Here is an 18,754-nt window from a genome sequence, read left to right on the forward strand (position 1 = left end):
GTAGGCAAAAGAAACTAAGACACTGGGGTAATCAACAAACTGGCAGGAACCATCCTTGCACAACCCCACTCTCTGGGCTTCTCTTCAAGGGGCCAGAGGCAAAAGATTCCATACACAATGTCACTGCAGATGGAATCTTTATGCCCGTCATGTGAACACTGCCATTCAAAACAAATTAAAAATAAAAGTTAAAAAAGAAAAAAAAAGGCAAGATCAATATGCAAGCGTGGAGTCACTTGCGGAGGCACCCCTGTGTTTCCACACATTTTCTTTAATAAAAACAAGTTTCAGCAAACTTGCACATCATGTCTTCCCTTTATACCCATTTCTCCTTAATCTCATCAAACAAACAAAAGTGGTTACACGTGTTGGATCCAATTCAATTTATGATAGTAAAGTAGTATAAAGTCGTCTTGAGCTGTCTTTTTCAAAAATTTCTCTGGTGATCATAATTAAGTACAATTGTATCAATAGTTAAGGATTAACATGATTTTGAGTGGATGATGTTTTTCTGTATGAGTTTTATTATGGATTTCTATATTATACATGTTGATTCTAAGATTATGGCAGTTGTGAGCTCGCTTCCATTAGCCTTAACCAAAATCCTTTCATACCAACACACACACATCCCTACCTGACAACTTTTAGTCATTCACACACACACACACACCATGTTTTTAATATAAGAAATACAAGCAAGCAAGCACACACGCACACACCCATGTTTACACGCACACATGTGAACACACACACACACACATACGCACACACACACACACAGAAACTAACTAACACACATACATACACAAACACACACGCACATTCATTCCTTCCCCTCTTTCGACCCATGTGAGAAGTAAAAAAACGAAATGCCATGCACTTGTGCAAACAGTACTACAATGGAGTCTGCTTATACCGAGCTGAGACAAAGTATCTTTGGTCCTTAGTTTGTCCCTCTCTATTCTTGATTTCCACAAAATGGGAACGTACTGAGATTGGGTTTCACACAGAAACAATTTGGTAGTAGCTGTGCCACAGTATGCTGTCGTTAATCCAGTAGCCATTGAATGTGTGCCCTTCAGCCCAATGCTATGTTTAAAGAGATGGAGGTCTAGAAAAATACAGGAGAGGGAACTTTCACTTTTGTTAATTTTATAAACTACTCAGGTGAATCTATCACTGCATTTTGTTATAAGAGGAGTTGTCTTCCATCCAAAGGCACCTATTCATTGATACTAAAATATTCAGAAGTTCTATTAGAATGAATGTCTTTTTTTTTTTTTTTTAAATGCTGGAGCATTCATTATCAGACCACCAAGTACCAGAGAACCTAGAGTAGGGGGAGGTGGGTGGCATCGATACCTGTGATGTCAACACCAAGCAGCAGATACCAAAACCAGACATCTCTCAACAGTACAGGTAGAGCAGGTCACAGCAGATTTCAAAACCAGACATCTCTCAACAGTACAGGTAGAGCAGGTCACAGCAGATTTCAAAACCAGACATCTCTCAACAGTACAGGTAGAGCAGGTCACAGCAGATTTCAAAACCAGACATCTCTCAACAGTACAGGTAGAGCAGGTCACGACGTTTAGTGTCTTTATGGTCAGTGTTAAACCAAACCAAATCCATGAAATTTACTCAAATAAAGTACAATTTTATTTTCCCTTCTTTCTCTTTTTTTCTCAAAAGGCTTGCACAGAACTGAAGGAAAAGTGAACCGTATGCTCTCAACAAGTTCACACTAAGTAGTACTCGTATAAGCAGACACTACTGTAAAGTATTCCTACATGTGGTCGCTACATCCATCCTTTGTACATGAGTAATAAAAAAACCTCAAAAGAGAGTGACCAAATTAAATTTTCACATCCTTTACGGTGATGTGGCTCGTGACCGCAGGCTCAAAAAATGAGAAGCAATGTCAGTGAGACGAACTTTAAATGTGTGGTCACTGGGGCGAGTCCTTGAGCAAGACATGGTAACCCTTGCTCAAACCAGGGTGCTGCACTGTAGTATAATGAATCGGACTGACTGATTGTACTTCACTTAGTACTTGTGTAATTTTGAATGCAGGAAATGAATACATATATATATATACACTAGTGCAAACCACATTTCTTTAGGGAAACAAAAAAGTGATCATTAACTAAATTTAAACCAGAAGTTTAAGAGAAAGACCTTTCTATTAAAATCCAACTCTAATAACTTTGACAAAACAGATCCAAGAACCTTAACAAAATAAACCTCTTCAGAAAAAGGATCAAACCTAAGGGGCCCATAATGTGTATTCAAGTCTCTTACTGACATTACAGCTTACCAAAGCTGGATATTTGGGGCAAGGACGTTTCAAAAACTGAAAATCCACAAGAACCCACAAGTTTTTTATATCAACAAGAAACTTTGACAGTGAAATGTCAGAAGGAAACTTTTAATGAGGAAAAATCCTCATCAGGTAAGTCACACGCTTAGTGCTATCTTGTTCTAGCTTCATATTTCCCGTTCCAATGATAATTACTTTGAAAGTATTGAACTCCAACCCTAATGAATCTGAAATTACACTGAACATGGAGGACATTTACCATTATAATTTTGAGAATATTTTACAACAGCCTTGACTGCTGCGACAAAAACTCCCAATAGATGGATGTTGGATTTTGTTCAAGATAAAGACTCAGCTACTGATCTACCCGATACATGAAAGGGGTTTTAAGTAATCCTGGGTCACAGCTCCAGAGCCTCTCAGCCAGGCCTTGTTTCTGTAATAGTTTCTGTGGCTGGGGAAACCAGCATGGGTATTTCCTGACAGACTCGCATCGTAAGAGTCTCAATACAGGATGTAGTTGATCGTCTTCGCTGACAGACTTGTATCGTAAGAGTCTAAATACAGGATGTAGTTGATCGTCTTCGCTGCAGTGATTGTTCCAATGATAGCATTCAAACATAGCTTTACAAAATACCCTTCAGTAAGTACAGATCTCCATAAGGTGAGTTGGGCTGTATGGAGAGTCGACCTTCCGGCCGCACGATGACTGCTCCAATCACTTCTCCACAGGCTTGCCGGGCTTTCCTCTCCTCTTCCAGTGACAAGGTCATCAACATCGGGCCAACGTGGCCTCGAGAACATGTGTAGCATCATGCAGCTGAATTATTGCACGCTCATCAAATACATGTACAATAAAGTCTGAGAACACAGCTTTTGACTAGAAATCCACTCAAGATTCCCACGACCTTCAACTCTTGCCTCTCACAGCTGACTGGGACTGGAGAGAACTCACACTCTGGCTCAGGAGGGCTGGGGATGTTGTCAGCACACAGACACATTTTGATCTGCATGGCGCTTGCTGCGAGATTCCTTGCCCTCTTTGCTGTGGGGGAATGAGAGGAGAGAAAAGACATTAGCTATGATTAGGAGGGGATTGGGCACATTTGTTTATAATTTGCAGATACATTAAGATTTCAGCAACACGTAGAAAATGAAAGCTTGAGTTAATTATATAAACATCAGTAAATACTGAGTAGAGCTTTTGAAAAAGAAAAAGATTGTTATAAAACAACAACCATCCACGTCAAAGGCAACAGTAGCAAACCAATGTACAGCCTCACATCACAAAGTTTATGAGCTACTTAGAGATAGCAAACCAATGTACAGCCTCACATCACAAAGTTTATGAGCTACTTAGAGATAGCAAACCAATGTACAGCCTCACATCACAAAGTTTATGAGCTACTTAGAGATAGCAAACCAATGTACAGCCTCACATCACAAAGTTTATGAGCTACTAAGAGATAGCAAACCAATGTACAGCCTCACATCACAAAGTTTAGGAGCTGACTTAGAGATAGCATCAACTCCACCCATCCCAAAATGTAATCATTACCCAAGGAAGTTTCAACTATTTGTTTTGTTTTTTTATTCATAAACCATGACATAGCTTATACATACAAATATTACTTTTGAAATGGAATTTCTCATGGCATTAACCACTTGTTACAACATCTGTGGTCGAAAAAAAAACCTGAGGCACCATTGTGTCCTTACCTCTTGTGATGTTTTGACTTGCGGAGAGTGGCGGTGGAGATCATGGGGCTGATCTTTTCCCGGAAGTTGTTGTAGTTGCGCTCCAACTCTCGCTGGTACTCTCGCTGCTCCGACGTGATCAAGCTTTTGTTCCTCTGCAGGGCATCACCACACCTGAGGCCACAACGTACAATGTGAGTGTCAGCATACATTTTTAACATCACTAAAGAAACCAGACACTCTTACTTCATCTTACAAGCAAAATGACAAAATAAGAACACTTGGAAACAAATATGTGAGGCAGCATGGTGGAATCAGGCTCTCGTCAAAATAATGAAAATGAAAAAACTTGCATTTTTCCGCAGGTTTATGAATTTTTATTAAATTTTAGTTTTTTGGCTCAACACCTTTCATGCCCATTAAAGAACTCATTTCTGGGTGGATTTTCTGAAAAACGTTGATTAAAGACACAGAAAATGTAAATTTTCAGTTACCACGGACTCTTATGGAAATAACAAACATTTAGCGGCCATTTTCTCACTCATTTTACCTCTGAAAACAAGTGACCCCCATCTCCTTCTTTCGTGAATATCTCAACTTGTATTCAAGATAAATGGATACTTTTTTCATCCAAATAAAGACAAGTAAACAAGCTTTAAGATGATACTAATAACGCTTCATGCCCAAAAATTGACGAGAGCCTGATTCCACCACGCTGCCTCACATATGGTCACACAACACAGCAGTGTCTTTCCAATACTCGTACTACATTGTGATTGTATTACATGCAGAGGGAAAGTATGTTACAGCTAGACCTAAAAGGTAAGCTAACAATAAAAACTTTTCTTTCACTGATTTTAAGAACGAATTATACAACGGCTGCCATTTTTCTCAAATCTGAAATTGACAGTACATGCGAAAATACATAAAATCACCAGCACACTGAAAAACACACACACACCTGCATACACACATTCTCTCTATGTCATTCTCACTCTCTCAACATGAATGAAACGGAAATAATCTTTCAAATTAAACACCATTCCACAAAAAAGATAGACGACTCACTTTTTGATAAAATCTTTGAAGCATAGCCTGAGCTTGTTGTGGGGTTTGGTAGCAGCCTGTTTGCCGTCCACAATATCACTAAGAAAGACCAACGCTACCTCCAGAGGACCCTAGAAACACACATCTTTGTTTTAGTAAAATCAAACAACAACATATTAAAGGACATTTAAGGGGGGCAAAAAAGCAGAACATAGACAGCAGAGAGAGAGTGTAGAAATAATACTCAAAAGTAAGTAAGACATATCAACCGCTTAGTGTAAGACTCTACCATATACCATTTTTGAAAAGTGGCTTAAGGGGATTCTGAAGATTTTGGGTCAGGCTATGCACATTTTATGTTGGCTGATTTTTGAAGATCAACCAAATTTTTGCCTCAAAAATAGCATGGATACAATTGAGAAAGACTTTATTCTCCAGGTAAATTGCCTTTAAAAACACGAGGATGGATTAATATAGTGAATTTTCACAATTATTGTCGGTTTTCGCAAAATGTAATTTTGGTGCAGTTTTTCCCCTACTCCTTCCTTAGTTTTCATCCTTTTGACATGAAACTTTCAGGAAACATAGTTGGCAAGGCTGCCATCAATATAACAGAGAGATATTTGCGAAAAAAATAATACTTTTCCATTGGCAAGCGATTACACAACCTAAATTTAGAGAGAAATAAATTTATACTTTGAGAAATTTGTCATATTTTTATTTTTTCTGTGCTTATTGAAAAAAACTTGCTGTTACTCTGATAGGGTCTGGTTCAGGTATACTCTCACCAAATGTGGACAAATTTGTCAGCAAATAAGAAAGCCTTAGGGATCTGAAATTCATTGTTAATTTTCAAGATGGCGGCCGTTTCCATAGCAACCGCTGTAGCTATATCAAAATATAACAGCGTATCAAGAGATTTTACAATGCCTAACTTATATGTGTACTTAAATTTGATCTCGGGCAACAAACATAGAAAATGATCCTCAAGGGTAGCTCCTCCCGTTAAGATGTAAGATGGAATCTTAAACTGAGCAGCCGATATGTACATCTGAGAAAAGATGCCCAAACGTTTTATTTCAACACTACAATAATTTCACCTCTTAGTTGTGTGCTGTGGGTTTGTGTACAGTGGAATCCTGTTATAACGAGAGGGAGGGGACCGGAGCAAAATGTCCGTTATAGCAGGATTCTCGCTTTAAGGGATCCAGTAATAAATTAAAGGGAAACTGTAAAGTAGGCCTAATCTATGAGTTTGGTGTTCTGTTTATTTCCTTTTGATATCTCCCCTGATGGTGATTTTGTTTCAACATGACCTCTAGGTCTTACTTGATCAAAAATCGAATCAGGTTTCTTTCTCTAGCGCTAGATCGAGCGATGTGGACTGACAGCTCGGCGTTGGCGATCAGAAAGGAAGGGCTCTGGGCTAACTCACACATTCGCTCCGTCCATCACATTGCTGTGACCTCTCCATCCCCGCATCGGAGAAGTGAGAGGCAGGGTAGGCCTTGATAATCTAAACTAGGCTTACGCTGGCATATCACACGATGCGTTCTGCTTGTCTGCGCATGCCACACCCTCCCTACTCAGTTGCTCCGGCCTTCATTATTGACGCACATGGGCTCTCCTATTCTTTGTTTCGCAAGATCACAAACAAATTTCTCAACTGGCGAGGTTTTACGTTATGTATAATTGGCCTATGCCCTGTGCACAGCAGCAACAATATTCCGCTATAACCAACTCTCATGTTTGTCTGACAGCGCTATAGCAGTATTTTATTTACAAAGGTAAAGAGGAGAAAAAAACGGGGTTTTAGAATAGTGTCTTTATAACAGACTTCTCGTTATTTCTGGACTCGTTATAAGTGGACTCCACTGTATAACCTTCCAACACTGTGAGTCACTGAGGGTGGAAACATGTGCGTACATTTCCCAGACCAAAAAACATCAATTGTGCCACAGGAACAAACTCAGACTCCTCACAAACTTCCATCACCTGATTGACTGTAGTTCCAATGCAACCCTGCAACACCATCTGTAAGATCTTGGTGTCAGGTGGTTCCTGGGCCATGGCAAGAGCCAGTTCCCGCGTCTTCTTGTGAATATCTTCTATAGCAACTTCCACGGGGGATAAAATGATCTGTAACAGGAAAACACAACACAATCCAATCAACATTTAATAAATTACTGATTTTCATAACAGACCTAAAAATTTATGGGACAGAAAAAGTAGCAAGGTACGAGTTGAACATCAAAAGTGAAATGAGAACATCACACCTGAAGTGAAGCTGATGATCCTTATCTGCTTGTAAAAAAGAGTTCTTATGAAAAAAACCAACAACCCCAGAACAAACTACTTGTTTTTTGTTTTAGTAAAGGTTTTACGGCGCTCCCAACTGCATAAGGTTATATGAGCACCAAGGGGTGGATGTCAACAGAGAAGTCCTTACAGAGAATCAGACTTACTCTGCTCATCTCTCTAGCTTCAACAGCATAAAGTCTGCTTCGACTATCAAGGCACCCCAGAAATAGCGGGTCACAAGAGTGTGACAAACATACAACAGAAGTAGAGGAAAATGACGATAGTAAGGATTAGGAAAGAAAAAGCAGCAGTTCCCTGTTGTAGTTCAGGCACAGTTATGAGCATGACATTGTTAGATTAGCCCATTTACAATTCTACTGTGCATTAAAACGAGAAATGTCCCCCCTTTGGGAATGGCCTAAAGACACTTCAGTCAGTGGCACCGTCCCGGGGAGTGTGTGTGTGTGTGTGTGTGTGTGTGTGTGTGTGTGTGTGTGTGTGTGTGTGTGTGTGTGTGTGTGTGTGTGTGTGTGTGTGTGTGTGTGTGTGTGTGTGTGTGTGTGTGTGTGTGTGTGTGTGTGTGTAGTACAAACTACAACTCGGTTCAACTCATCTGGAGAGTCACAACAGGTCCCTACACAGTGCACATCATGCTTTCTTGCCTCAGTGCAATCAACCTTTTCTCATTTATTTCTACCAAATGAGCCACATGCATCATCATCCCAAGACAAACACAAGCTGATTCTTGCACTGAGTAGACACAAAAAAAACCCAAACATTTTGATTAACCTTAGGTCGGTCAGGATGTGATTAGACTGCCCTCATATTTGCTGCCAAGTTCACATGCTACCACGTAATTCCTCTTCTGTTGTACTATTTTTGTCAATCCATGCTAAAAAACATTCAAAGACATTTCAAAATCTATATCTTTCATGGGTCTGATCGTTTTGGTGTAAAAAATACAGCTATCGATATGAAAATTCCTGTGAAATGTTCTGACAATCCTGCACATTCTCTGTGACTGATCCAGGATGAGAGAAAAGTATTAGAAAACTGCAGTCCTGCAAACATACTGACCTGTTTCCTCTCGATGACGCTGACCCTGGTCTTGATGTACGGGAAGAAGTGGTTGGTGGTCAGGATAGTTTTACGTTTGTACTGCTCGTGCAGCTCTCCGTGGGCACGGCCGTCCAAGGTGAAGGGCGTCGCATAGATGAACCGTTCTGGGGAGAGTTGTTATTGATAAAACATTTGGAAAAGAAATCTATTGGAACAAAAACAATAGTTGTAGAGCTCATAGAGCCTGCTGAAGAGAAATGCAATTATCATTATTGTTAAATGGATATTAGCATTGGTTGTTGTTGTTGTTGTTATCGATCCAGCAACAGCTGGGCTCTCGCCCTTCTGTCCAATGCCATGTAGCATTGGTAAAAAGTACTGCATCACGAAAAGTAACAGCACTAATGCAACCGCTTCCTACACAATCATTATTGTACATAGACCCATCAAAATTCTAACGGGTCTCGAGCGACGTTCAGTGAGTTGTCCAGAATACAAAGAGATGCTTTGCACTCCAGAAGTATTTCTTTGTCACTGTAGGTGTTTCGTGGCCCCATCCACCCTATTTAGATCATTCAGCAGGTAGGTTACTTGGACCCAGCCTGTAACAGCAACCCATCTGGGCAGTGAAGGAAAGTCCAGGAATTCTTCAAACAGCTTGTCCTGGGAGCAGCCACCAGGGATCAGGATAGGGTACAGATCACAGAAGACACAAGGAGATACTCGATAAAACAACCTCCCTACACACGAATAGAACTAACGTCTTCTGCGTGTGATGGTGCAAGGCCTAACTGCTACATCACAGACGCCTGTAAATGTATCCTTGATCAGGAATTTAGGTGTTGAGAGGTCATCATAAGGAAGTACTAACACTGAACGGATGTTCATAGTTCCTGCAATCACTAGGGGCATTTCAGGATATCAAAATATCTTCAAAGCTCTCTGCATTCATTCTTTCAAAACAAATAGGGTCTAAACCCTTGTTGACATAACTCCCTAGTTCAAGATCCAAAAATGTGTACAAAAAAAGATGATTTTGAGTAATTTGAAACAAAAAAGTGTAGCCATACGCATAACAATGAACTCATCATTATAAGCCGAACTTTTGAAGATACAGCTGGTTGTGTGTCCAATTGTCAAAGTCCTTTCATAATGTTCCAAGTATTTGTCCGATTCATGTTTAATCCATTTGTCCAATTCAAGTTTAATCCATTTGTCACTTACACTGAAACATTTACATTTACTTCTATTTATACGAAGCCAATGTACATAAATTCTGATGTATGCGGTGCTTGGCAGATTTAGCCCTGCAAGGACTTGCTGTAGCAAGTCTTGAGGCGCTTCAATTCATCCTTGGTGTACTCATCTTGCTTCTGTTTAGACTTGATGATAAGAATAGCTTCAAGGGTAACTCAGCCCAGAGAGCCTCTAATTTCAGTCTTGATTTTCCTGAAGGATGAAAATAGTCTTTCACAGTGTGCACTGCTGTGCATAAAAATAGCTTCAAGGGTATCTGAGCCCAGAGAGCCTCTAATTTCAGTCTTGATTTTCCTGAAAGATGAACATAGTCTTTCACAGTGTGCACTGCTGTGCATAAAAATAGCTTCAAGGGTATCTGAGCCCAGAGAGCCTCTAATTTTAGTCTTGATTTTCCTGAAAGATGAACATAGTCTTTCACAGTGTGCACTGCTGTGCATAAAAATAGCTTCAAGGGTATCTGAGCCCAGAGAGCCTCTAATTTCAGTCTTGATTTTCCAGTGCGCACTGCTGTGAGGAATAGTGAGGAAGCCAAGCATGAAAGTAGCTATATTGGCATATCCCTATAATATAGAGGTGGCCGTCAGGGCAGGTTTGACTGTAGCTATATTGGCATATCCCTATAATATAGAGGTGGCCGTCAGGGCAGGTTTGACTGTAGCTATATTGGCATATCCCTATAATATAGAGGTGGCCGTCAGGGCAGGTTTGACTGTAGCTATATTGGCATATCCCTATAATATAGAGGTGGCCGTCAGGGCAGGTTTGACTGTAGCTATATTGGCATATCCCTATAATATAGAGGTGGCCGTCAGGGCAGGTTTGACTGTAGCTATATTGGCATAGTATAGGGATACGCTCCACTGCTGTTATCCCTGATCTTCTTGACTCTACACCAGAACTCATCTGTCCTCACGGCTGTCTCAATCTTCATGCTGTCTCTGGTGATTTGAAAGTCCAGGAATTCTTCAAACAGCTTGTCCTGGGAGCAGCCACCAGGGATCAGGATAGGGTACAGATCACAAAGGACCTGATGCAGTCATGTGAAACAGTGGCACATTTGTCTGGATCGCATATATCCATTTTGTTCAGGAAGGGATCAGACAGTGGCAGTTTTTTCAGCAGATAGTCACACACAGTCTTGAAGTAAGACTTGACATTGACAAAGAATTCTTTGATTCTAAAGTCTCATAAAGCGTTCTTGTCTTTGATGTACTTCAGATATTTTTCCTCGATCAGTGGGTCTTCGTCTTCTTTCACACTGTATGCCAACATGTACTGAACATCTGTAACAAGCTTGTTTCCAGCAAAAGCACTGGGTTTAACAAATTTGATCATCAGAGAACGGACAAGCCTGTGGCATTGCTAAGAAATCGAGGCTGCCTTGGGATCATCCGACTGGTTCACCGTGAGAAGTTCTGTGAAAAATTTGTTGGTGTCCAAGATCAGGCAATACAGCTTTGTAGATCTCGACCTAAGGCTTTTGAGGATTTTCTTTGACTTTTCCGTAGCATAAGGGCTAAGCTCTGTTTTTTTTCACCCCTTCTGCAAAAAAGCTCTCCAGGGCATTTCAACTTCGTAGAAGCCTGGCTAAGCCAAAGGGTGGGCACATGTTTCAACATTTTTTTGTTGGTTCTTCACCATATAGAGACTGTAGTTCAGCTAGTCTGCTAGCTCTGAGGGAACTTTTGTTGAAATATAAGTCAACAAACATGTCTGACACGGAGATTGGAATTTGATTGGCACTTTTTTCAGCTGCAATATGCACAAGGTGCAGAGGGCACCCAGCAAGGAAAATATTGGCATGCTTTACGCTACAAAAAGAAATCACTCCCTTGTGCTCTCCCGTCATTACACTTGCATTGTCACACCCTAGAGTCAAACACTTAGTCTAAGGAATTCCGTTCTTTTCAATTTCACACTTGATGAGTTCATAGATTTTCTTTCCTATCGCAGAGCCATCGCAGGTGGGCAGAGATAGTAGCTCAGAATGTACTCCATTATAATCCGTCACAGTCCTGACAACTATTGGGAACAACTTAGTGCGCTCCACATCATTCGATCCACCTGTGCTGATGCTGAAGGGTCCATTTTTCAAATGATCCACAAGCTTTTCCTGGGTCATCGAACCAATTTCTTGGTTCCTACCAATTCCTACCAACTGAAAATATTAGGTGTGTCCCGCGCGCTCATATGACCTTATGCAGTTGCGAGCGCCGTAAAACACTTTACAAAAACAAACAAAAAACATGACAGAGGTGATTCCGCGATCTTGAAAACTCTTCACTCCGAATCGAAAAAGTTATAATCTTTGTACTATGACTAGATCTAGATCTACTCACTGTCTTCACAAGAAATACCTTGCACACAACAGAAAATAACCTCCATTTAGTTTCCATCAAGATATCGAAATGTCACTGACACTGAACAAGCCTCGTAATTCGGAAAACTTGGCACACGCAGCACAGGCACATGTAGATTTCTGGATGCTCTGACTTGGATAAATTTCCCGCACTCATTAATAAAGAAGAGGCCTGATCCGGATGTTGCTAGTTAAATGAACCTATCGCACATGCTCGCAGCATCGCACATGCCCACAGCACAGCAAAGCGAAGGGCAGATCATTCCAAATCAGCCCAGCGACAAGCCTCGTTCAAGCCTGAGCCAGCATCATACTTCCGTCATTTGGCGTAATTAATCAACATTTTACGGACATCAAACCGGCCAGTTCGCAGGTGGGAAAGATGCGTAATAATTACGTAAAAAGCGTCAAAATAGGGAGGTCTGTGTTGACCCTAAACGATAGAATATTTCTTCTCTACTCACACATCCAATAAATCCACCCCACAAACAGTCGACAAGATAAAAAAGGAAGACAAAGGAAGGGGAAAATAATAAAGCACTCACTGAGCTTGTAGTTTTTGTCAAAGTACGTGATCCTCTCCTTGTACTCGTACATGTCAAAGTATGGCTCCACGTAGGTGATCTGAATATATGCCTGGTGTAGAAAATAAGACAGCATTTGAATTTTCTTTATCATTCTAAAAAAGATTCAACTTTCCAACAGATAAATAAATACAGAATGTACTCCGAATTAGTAAAAAAAAAAACAACAAAAAACAAGCTATGTATCTTAACTGATTTCAAATTTTACAGAGTAAAATTAAAGTTGACAACACTTGAAATATCAGAGGTGACAACAATATATTTTGAAAAACCGGAACAAAGAAAATGAAAACTATAATTTGAAAAGGTTACCATTTGAAAAATATCACATTCTTATGAACCAAAAGACAGGCTTCTAATCAATGGGCTTGACACTTTACTTATGTTCAAACAACATACAAAGTAGCTCTAACCTTCTCAGGATCCAGTTTGTCTTTTTCCACTGTGTTTGAATCCTTAACGATCTCAACAAAATCATGGCCGAATCGTTCTCCGTAGAAGCTCTGCAAAAATAGTACAACAAAAAAAGCGTATTATTTCTCCCTTGAAATGAAATGATATGTCAGAAGCACAACAGGAGAGATACTAACAAAATCATAAGATAAGATAAAATAAACTTTATTGATCCTACACAGGAAGAAATTACCATGTGCTTTCACCAGTTTCTGCAACACACACTACAACTGTATATAAACGGTTGAAACAAATTTTGTGACATCTATTTGTGACATCTATCAAAAAGCACTTCACTCATTCTACAAGTTTAGAAAATCTGGGGAAAATGCTTATCACCTCAAACAATGAGAACATGCACTGAGCAGCACAACTAACCTCAAGACGGTGTGAAATCTCTGGCAGTTTCGTGATCATCTGCTCCTTGTAAATAAACTCCTCGCCGTCTAAATCGCCAAATTTAGCCCCGTAGAAGCCAACCCTGAAGTAAGTGCCAAAGATCCTCTTGCCCTCTTGCCGTGTGATGTTGGTGAAGGCTTCGTGAAGCTTTTGATGTACCAGGGCCAGTTTCTTGTAGTCGCGGTTTTGTTCATAGATGGGCACCATCAGTTTGTACACTTCATTCACAGCTTCAAACATGCTGGCCTGCAATTGGCATGCGTAAGATTACTGAGGTGGGTATATAATTAAATTATTGCTATAAAGTATACTCAGTATGGAAGCAACAAAAAAAAAAGGAAACAGAAATTGAATTGGTGTAGAGAAAGGACAGATGAAAAGGTTTTTTTTATTTAAAAAAAAATCATTTGCAGTTGTCGGAGAAGACAAGGGGGCTCTCTTGGCCTGGAGGTAAAGGTGTTCACCTCTCATTCAAAGGTTGCAGGTTCAAATCTGAGTAGCGATGGAAAATTTTTCTTCTTTAAAATTGTCTCTTTTCACCTCCTTTCCTGTTCTCTAGCATTGTTCTATCACCTGCTTTCATTTCCATTTTCTGCCCCCACCCCCTCACCTCCTTTGCCCCCTCCTCTGGGCTCTTGACTTTTTCTGCAGCCTTTCTACTGCTACTCTTTGGCTCCTTCTTACTGCTGTTTTTCAGCCACACACCTGATCTTCTGGTAGGAAAGATCTACACCTATCCTTCTCAGATATAAGGGAAAAATCCCAGAGGTCCCGTGTGCAAGTTGCGCACGTTTAAGATCCCTAGGAGGTCTAAAATCGATAAGAGTAGGCTTTGGCCGCCACCCGGGCTTCAAAATTTCCTACCAACTGAAAATGTTTGATGTGTCCCGCACGCTCATATGATCTTATGCAGTTGCGAGCGACGTAAAACACTTACCAAAACAAAAAAAGGAGAAGAAAACAGCATATACAAACTACAGTAGACTGTTTAACACAAAGTCATTTAATATTACATTTCTGTTACCCGGAAGGGATTTCAAATCCCCCCCGCCCAAATTTTTTTCCTCTTTTTTGCTATGCGTTGCAACTCCCCTTCACAATAAATCTGCTCAAAATTAAGAAAACAAAGAAATTCTCTCGACCCAGGAAGTTTGCATTACCAGGGCTTTACTGTGTAAGTATATATATAAAAACGAAAACCCCCCACCAAAACTCACTACTTACACATCCCTCCGCACAACAACAAACACAACACCAGAGAAAAACTGACCATATTGAAAAATCCTGCTGCTTGCTCCAACAGACCCACCAGGCCATTCTCGGTGAAGTACATGCCCGTGCAGATGCCTTCTTCGTCTGGTGAGACCACATCGTCTGACACAGCACTTTCTTCCAAGACATTGGAGGTGATTTTCTGAAGGGAGGGGGGGGGGAAGTTTTCAATCATGTTACGACTTTGAACTTGTATGAAAAAGAAGACAGTGGGTGTTTGATTGTATTAATGTGACTGACAAGGCATTGTACATAAAACGTATGTAGGAAGAGGGGTACGGTGGTCGATAAAGAATAAATCGGAGACAGAGGAAGAGAGACAGTGAGAAAGAATACAACTGAAGTACATATGTGCATGTGTGAGTGAGAGAGAATGAGTCTGTGTGTATGTGTTTGTGTGTGTGTGCATGCATGTGTGTACGAACGAGTTTGCGTGTGGGCATGCATGTGTGTACGAATGAGTTTGTGTGTGTGTGTGTGTATGAGGGGGGGGCGCAGGTTCACAAGCAGTGAGCTGTGTATACTGCAACAGCACACACCCTCACCTCAAAAGCCACACAGCCCACAGGAAGGTACGGTTTGTCCTCCAACATGTTGAGATATTCAGCAACAAGACCAGCTGCGTGCACCAGGCACTGAGCTGCCTCCGCATGGTTCCTTCTCTGCAACACAATACAAAGAAATATTTATCCTTTCACAGGTCTTTGGAGAGAACAATACTGAAACATTATAGCTCTCTGCAACACAATACAAAGAAATGTTTCACGGGTCTTTTCAGAAAATAATACTAAAACACTTACTATAGCTTTCAGCAACACAATATGGAAAAATATTTATACTTTCATACATCTTCCCACTCATCTCTTGAGAAAATAATACAAAAACACTATAGACATACCTCTCTGCAACACAATACAAAGAAATGTGTGTGTGCCTGGTGAAAGGGACCACATGTCGCATTTTCTCAAACCGAGATATCAGGCTTCAAAGTCAAAAATAGAATTTTGGACAAAAACTAAGTTCCATTAAAAATGGATTCTTCAGCCATTTATTTATTGATATTTACAAGGATTTGGGTTATTTTGACTTTAAAATACATTTTAAAAGGTGTTTGTTAACCCGAGATATATTGCATAATCCCAAAAAATGCGTGAGGAAACTGGCTTTCAGGGTAAACACTGCGGATGGTTTCTCTTGTCCATTCATAAAGTCGACCCAATCACATTGCATACTAAAATTTAGGTCATTCTCTCTGCTCTCCAATGGCAGGTAGTGCGCATGAATATCTAGAACATGTAAACAAAGCGAAACTTTGCGCACCCATACCCTTTTGTTTCTTTGGAGAGCAAACTTGTATCGCCTATTTCTGCCCTGTGCGAACCGTATTTCTTGAAATTTCTGTTCAATGTGGTGGTGAATTTGTTTTGAAGACGTAATATAAACACTTTGAAGCTGTTCTTTTATTGTAAAGCTGCTTTTTAAAGTTGGTTTGTGAGAAGCGACTGTGTTGTCAGGTCGTCTCGAAGCACAACAGCACGGCGGAGCTGCCAGCTGTTACTACTACCGGTACTGTTAGTAGTAGATCTTGTACTAGATCTAGATCTAGTACTGCTATTCGTGAGCAGGAAATTGGGTCTCTTCTCAATTCTCTTAGACGCATTGGAATGTCAGAATGGCAACTGAAGAAGACATTAGAGATGTAATATGCGATTATTTCGTTTCTGACGTCGATTTGGGAGAAGAAGAAGAAGATGAGTTCGATCTGTGGTGCCATCGCCAGTTCCAGACCCCGCACTTGAAGCAGAACCGAGCGAAGCAGGTAAAGATTAACAACAACAAAAACAACAGTGATAATAGAAATAGATTTAGATTTAGCAAACTAATAATTATTTATTATAATGATAATTAATAGTAATAATTATCATTACGCTGTTCTTTCTTGATAAACCTAAATCTAGATCTAGTTTAGATCTAGCTTACTCGTAGTAGTGCATTTTTGTTTTCTTAATTCTAAATGTATGCAAAACAAAATTTCATTTATTCCTTGGAGAGTCTGGGTTCTAAGATCTGGATATGTGGCAATCTTGTTAAGTGGGTAAGGAACAAAAAGTTTTCCTCTGACCCTGATGATTGATAGTGTTAAGTTCCCTAGTTACTGTGGTGAAGATACTTTTTTTGCCTGTGTGTGTTGCAGGAGATGAAGGGGGAGGGAGGGGGGTATCAAGTTTTTAAACAAAACAATAATAATTATGAACATGATTTAACAACATTATATTTCAGCAACAGCAAAACCTTTTTACTAGAATGGTGACTTGTTATGAAAAAAGGGTATTCTGTTTTTGTTTTTTCTGCAGAAACAAAGGTGAAACTTTAGAGCCGTTTTTCTCAAAACTTTGTTTCCGTACTCTGCCTTACAAAATCGCCCATATCTCAAAAACTACTGAAGATATCTTCAAAATTTAAAAAGCACATTGTTCAGAAATGAATTTTGTACAAGAAAATGCCAAAAACGGGATTTTTCAAAATGCGACATGTGGTCCCTTTCACCAGGCACACACACAAATGTTCATCGTGTCACACATCTTCTGAGAAAATCACACATAGGCACAAAAGAGATTCCTCTCAAGGAATAAAAAAACAATTTAATTTTGAAGTTTTACCATTCGGTTCAATTTACCTCCATCTGTTTTCTTAAAGACTTCCAACCCCATTACTCTACAGAAAAAGTTCAGCCTTAAAACTTATTTGTATACAATTAACTGAAACAAATTGAACTTATAAGGCTGGAAAAACAAAATTTAATAGTTTCAGATCAATAATAAATAGCATTTATACTGCGCATTTCCATTTCCTAAAAGATGTTCAATGCCCATTACAACGAAAAAGACATCACATCTTAAAAATTAATCGACAAGTGTGTACGTAAAACAACGTATTATACATATAATATAAATGCATATGTGTAAAATTTATATGAGAAAAATAGTCTCGCAGTGAGGTTAGATCAAGATACGTATTACTGACAACGAAGACCAAGGAGAAACTTTTCTTTAAAATTTTTAATTTCTTTGCCCATTCCTACCTCCATGCCTGTTTTATTCAGCCGATAAACAAGCACAATTTCTTTATTTGAGCAGAAGCTTGACTTTAACGATAGTTCACGAGAAACTTGTCAGCAATATACGCTTCAACTAAACTGGCTACAGAACATTCTGACATAAATATTGACTTGTACTCTGACCTGGCTGTGGTCCCGAGCCATGTTCTGCAGCCAAGTGAGCCTCAAATCCGGAGAGTTCTGGTAACCCTTAGCAATACGGTACATCAGGTCCAGCAACATCTCAGGGTCCTCGGCAAACTCCTTCATCTTCACCGTGTCGGACAGGATCATGTGCAGGTTGAACACCAAGTCACGCACCTGAACAGAGGGAGGTGGTAGGGGCAGCACTTTAGATAAGGGGGAACGACAAATTGCAAGTCTGATGTTCCATGTACAAACCCTAAATGTCACATTTTTTTTAAAACTGAGAAAAAAAAAGTTTAAATTTTGAAAGCCTGTCTTAGAAAATTCATAGTCATGGACAGCATATTTATTGGAACAGTGTAACAGAGCAGCTCACAACCATAGTAAATGTCTGATCCTAGCACATCGACCTCAAAGGCCTTTGAGGCAGAGATGACACTGGCAACAAACCACCTTAGTAAAATCAGCATGACATACCCTAACTAATGAAAAAACATCAAAGCTTGCCAGCAATAAGGCTTATAGACATGCGGGAGGCACTTAATTAGCCAAATTCATTGACATTTAGTATAATTTGACACATTCAAGAACTTGAAGTAACAAATCTTGCAGGGTCATAGTTTAAGACAACAATAACTTATTAGTGACAACAATAACTTATTAGAATACCAGTAACATCTGAAAGTAGGAAGAGTTGACCAAACCAGAGCACTCACCTACCATCCACTGCAGTAGCAATAACATGCTGCCAAAGCACA

General features: G+C 39.9%; 1 protein-coding gene across 4 annotated transcripts in view; it reads right to left on the reverse strand.

Moving 5' to 3' along the window:
- Window positions 1-1,197: 1,197 nt before the first annotated feature.
- LOC101852369 (dedicator of cytokinesis protein 7) overlaps window positions 1,198-18,754 on the reverse strand; it is a 72,363-nt gene continuing 54,806 nt past the window's right edge. For all 4 annotated transcript variants that reach the window (XM_005089535.3, XM_035969208.1, XM_035969205.1 and 1 more), the window contains 11 exons: window positions 17,994-18,170; window positions 15,298-15,414; window positions 14,751-14,894; window positions 13,460-13,726; window positions 13,042-13,131; window positions 12,590-12,680; window positions 8,444-8,589; window positions 7,061-7,204; window positions 5,087-5,196; window positions 4,040-4,192; window positions 1,198-3,365 (listed from right to left, as the gene is read on the reverse strand). In XM_005089535.3, the coding sequence (XP_005089592.1) occupies window positions 3,305-3,365; window positions 4,040-4,192; window positions 5,087-5,196; window positions 7,061-7,204; window positions 8,444-8,589; window positions 12,590-12,680; window positions 13,042-13,131; window positions 13,460-13,726; window positions 14,751-14,894; window positions 15,298-15,414; window positions 17,994-18,170 (1,500 nt within the window). In that variant the 3' untranslated portion in view covers window positions 1,198-3,304. The remainder of the gene's footprint in view (window positions 3,366-4,039; window positions 4,193-5,086; window positions 5,197-7,060; window positions 7,205-8,443; window positions 8,590-12,589; window positions 12,681-13,041; window positions 13,132-13,459; window positions 13,727-14,750; window positions 14,895-15,297; window positions 15,415-17,993; window positions 18,171-18,754) is intronic.

The sequence above is a fragment of the Aplysia californica genome, unplaced genomic scaffold (genome assembly GCF_000002075.1).
Source record: "Aplysia californica isolate F4 #8 unplaced genomic scaffold, AplCal3.0 scaffold00006, whole genome shotgun sequence".
Lineage (NCBI taxonomy): Eukaryota > Metazoa > Mollusca > Gastropoda > Aplysiida > Aplysiidae > Aplysia > Aplysia californica.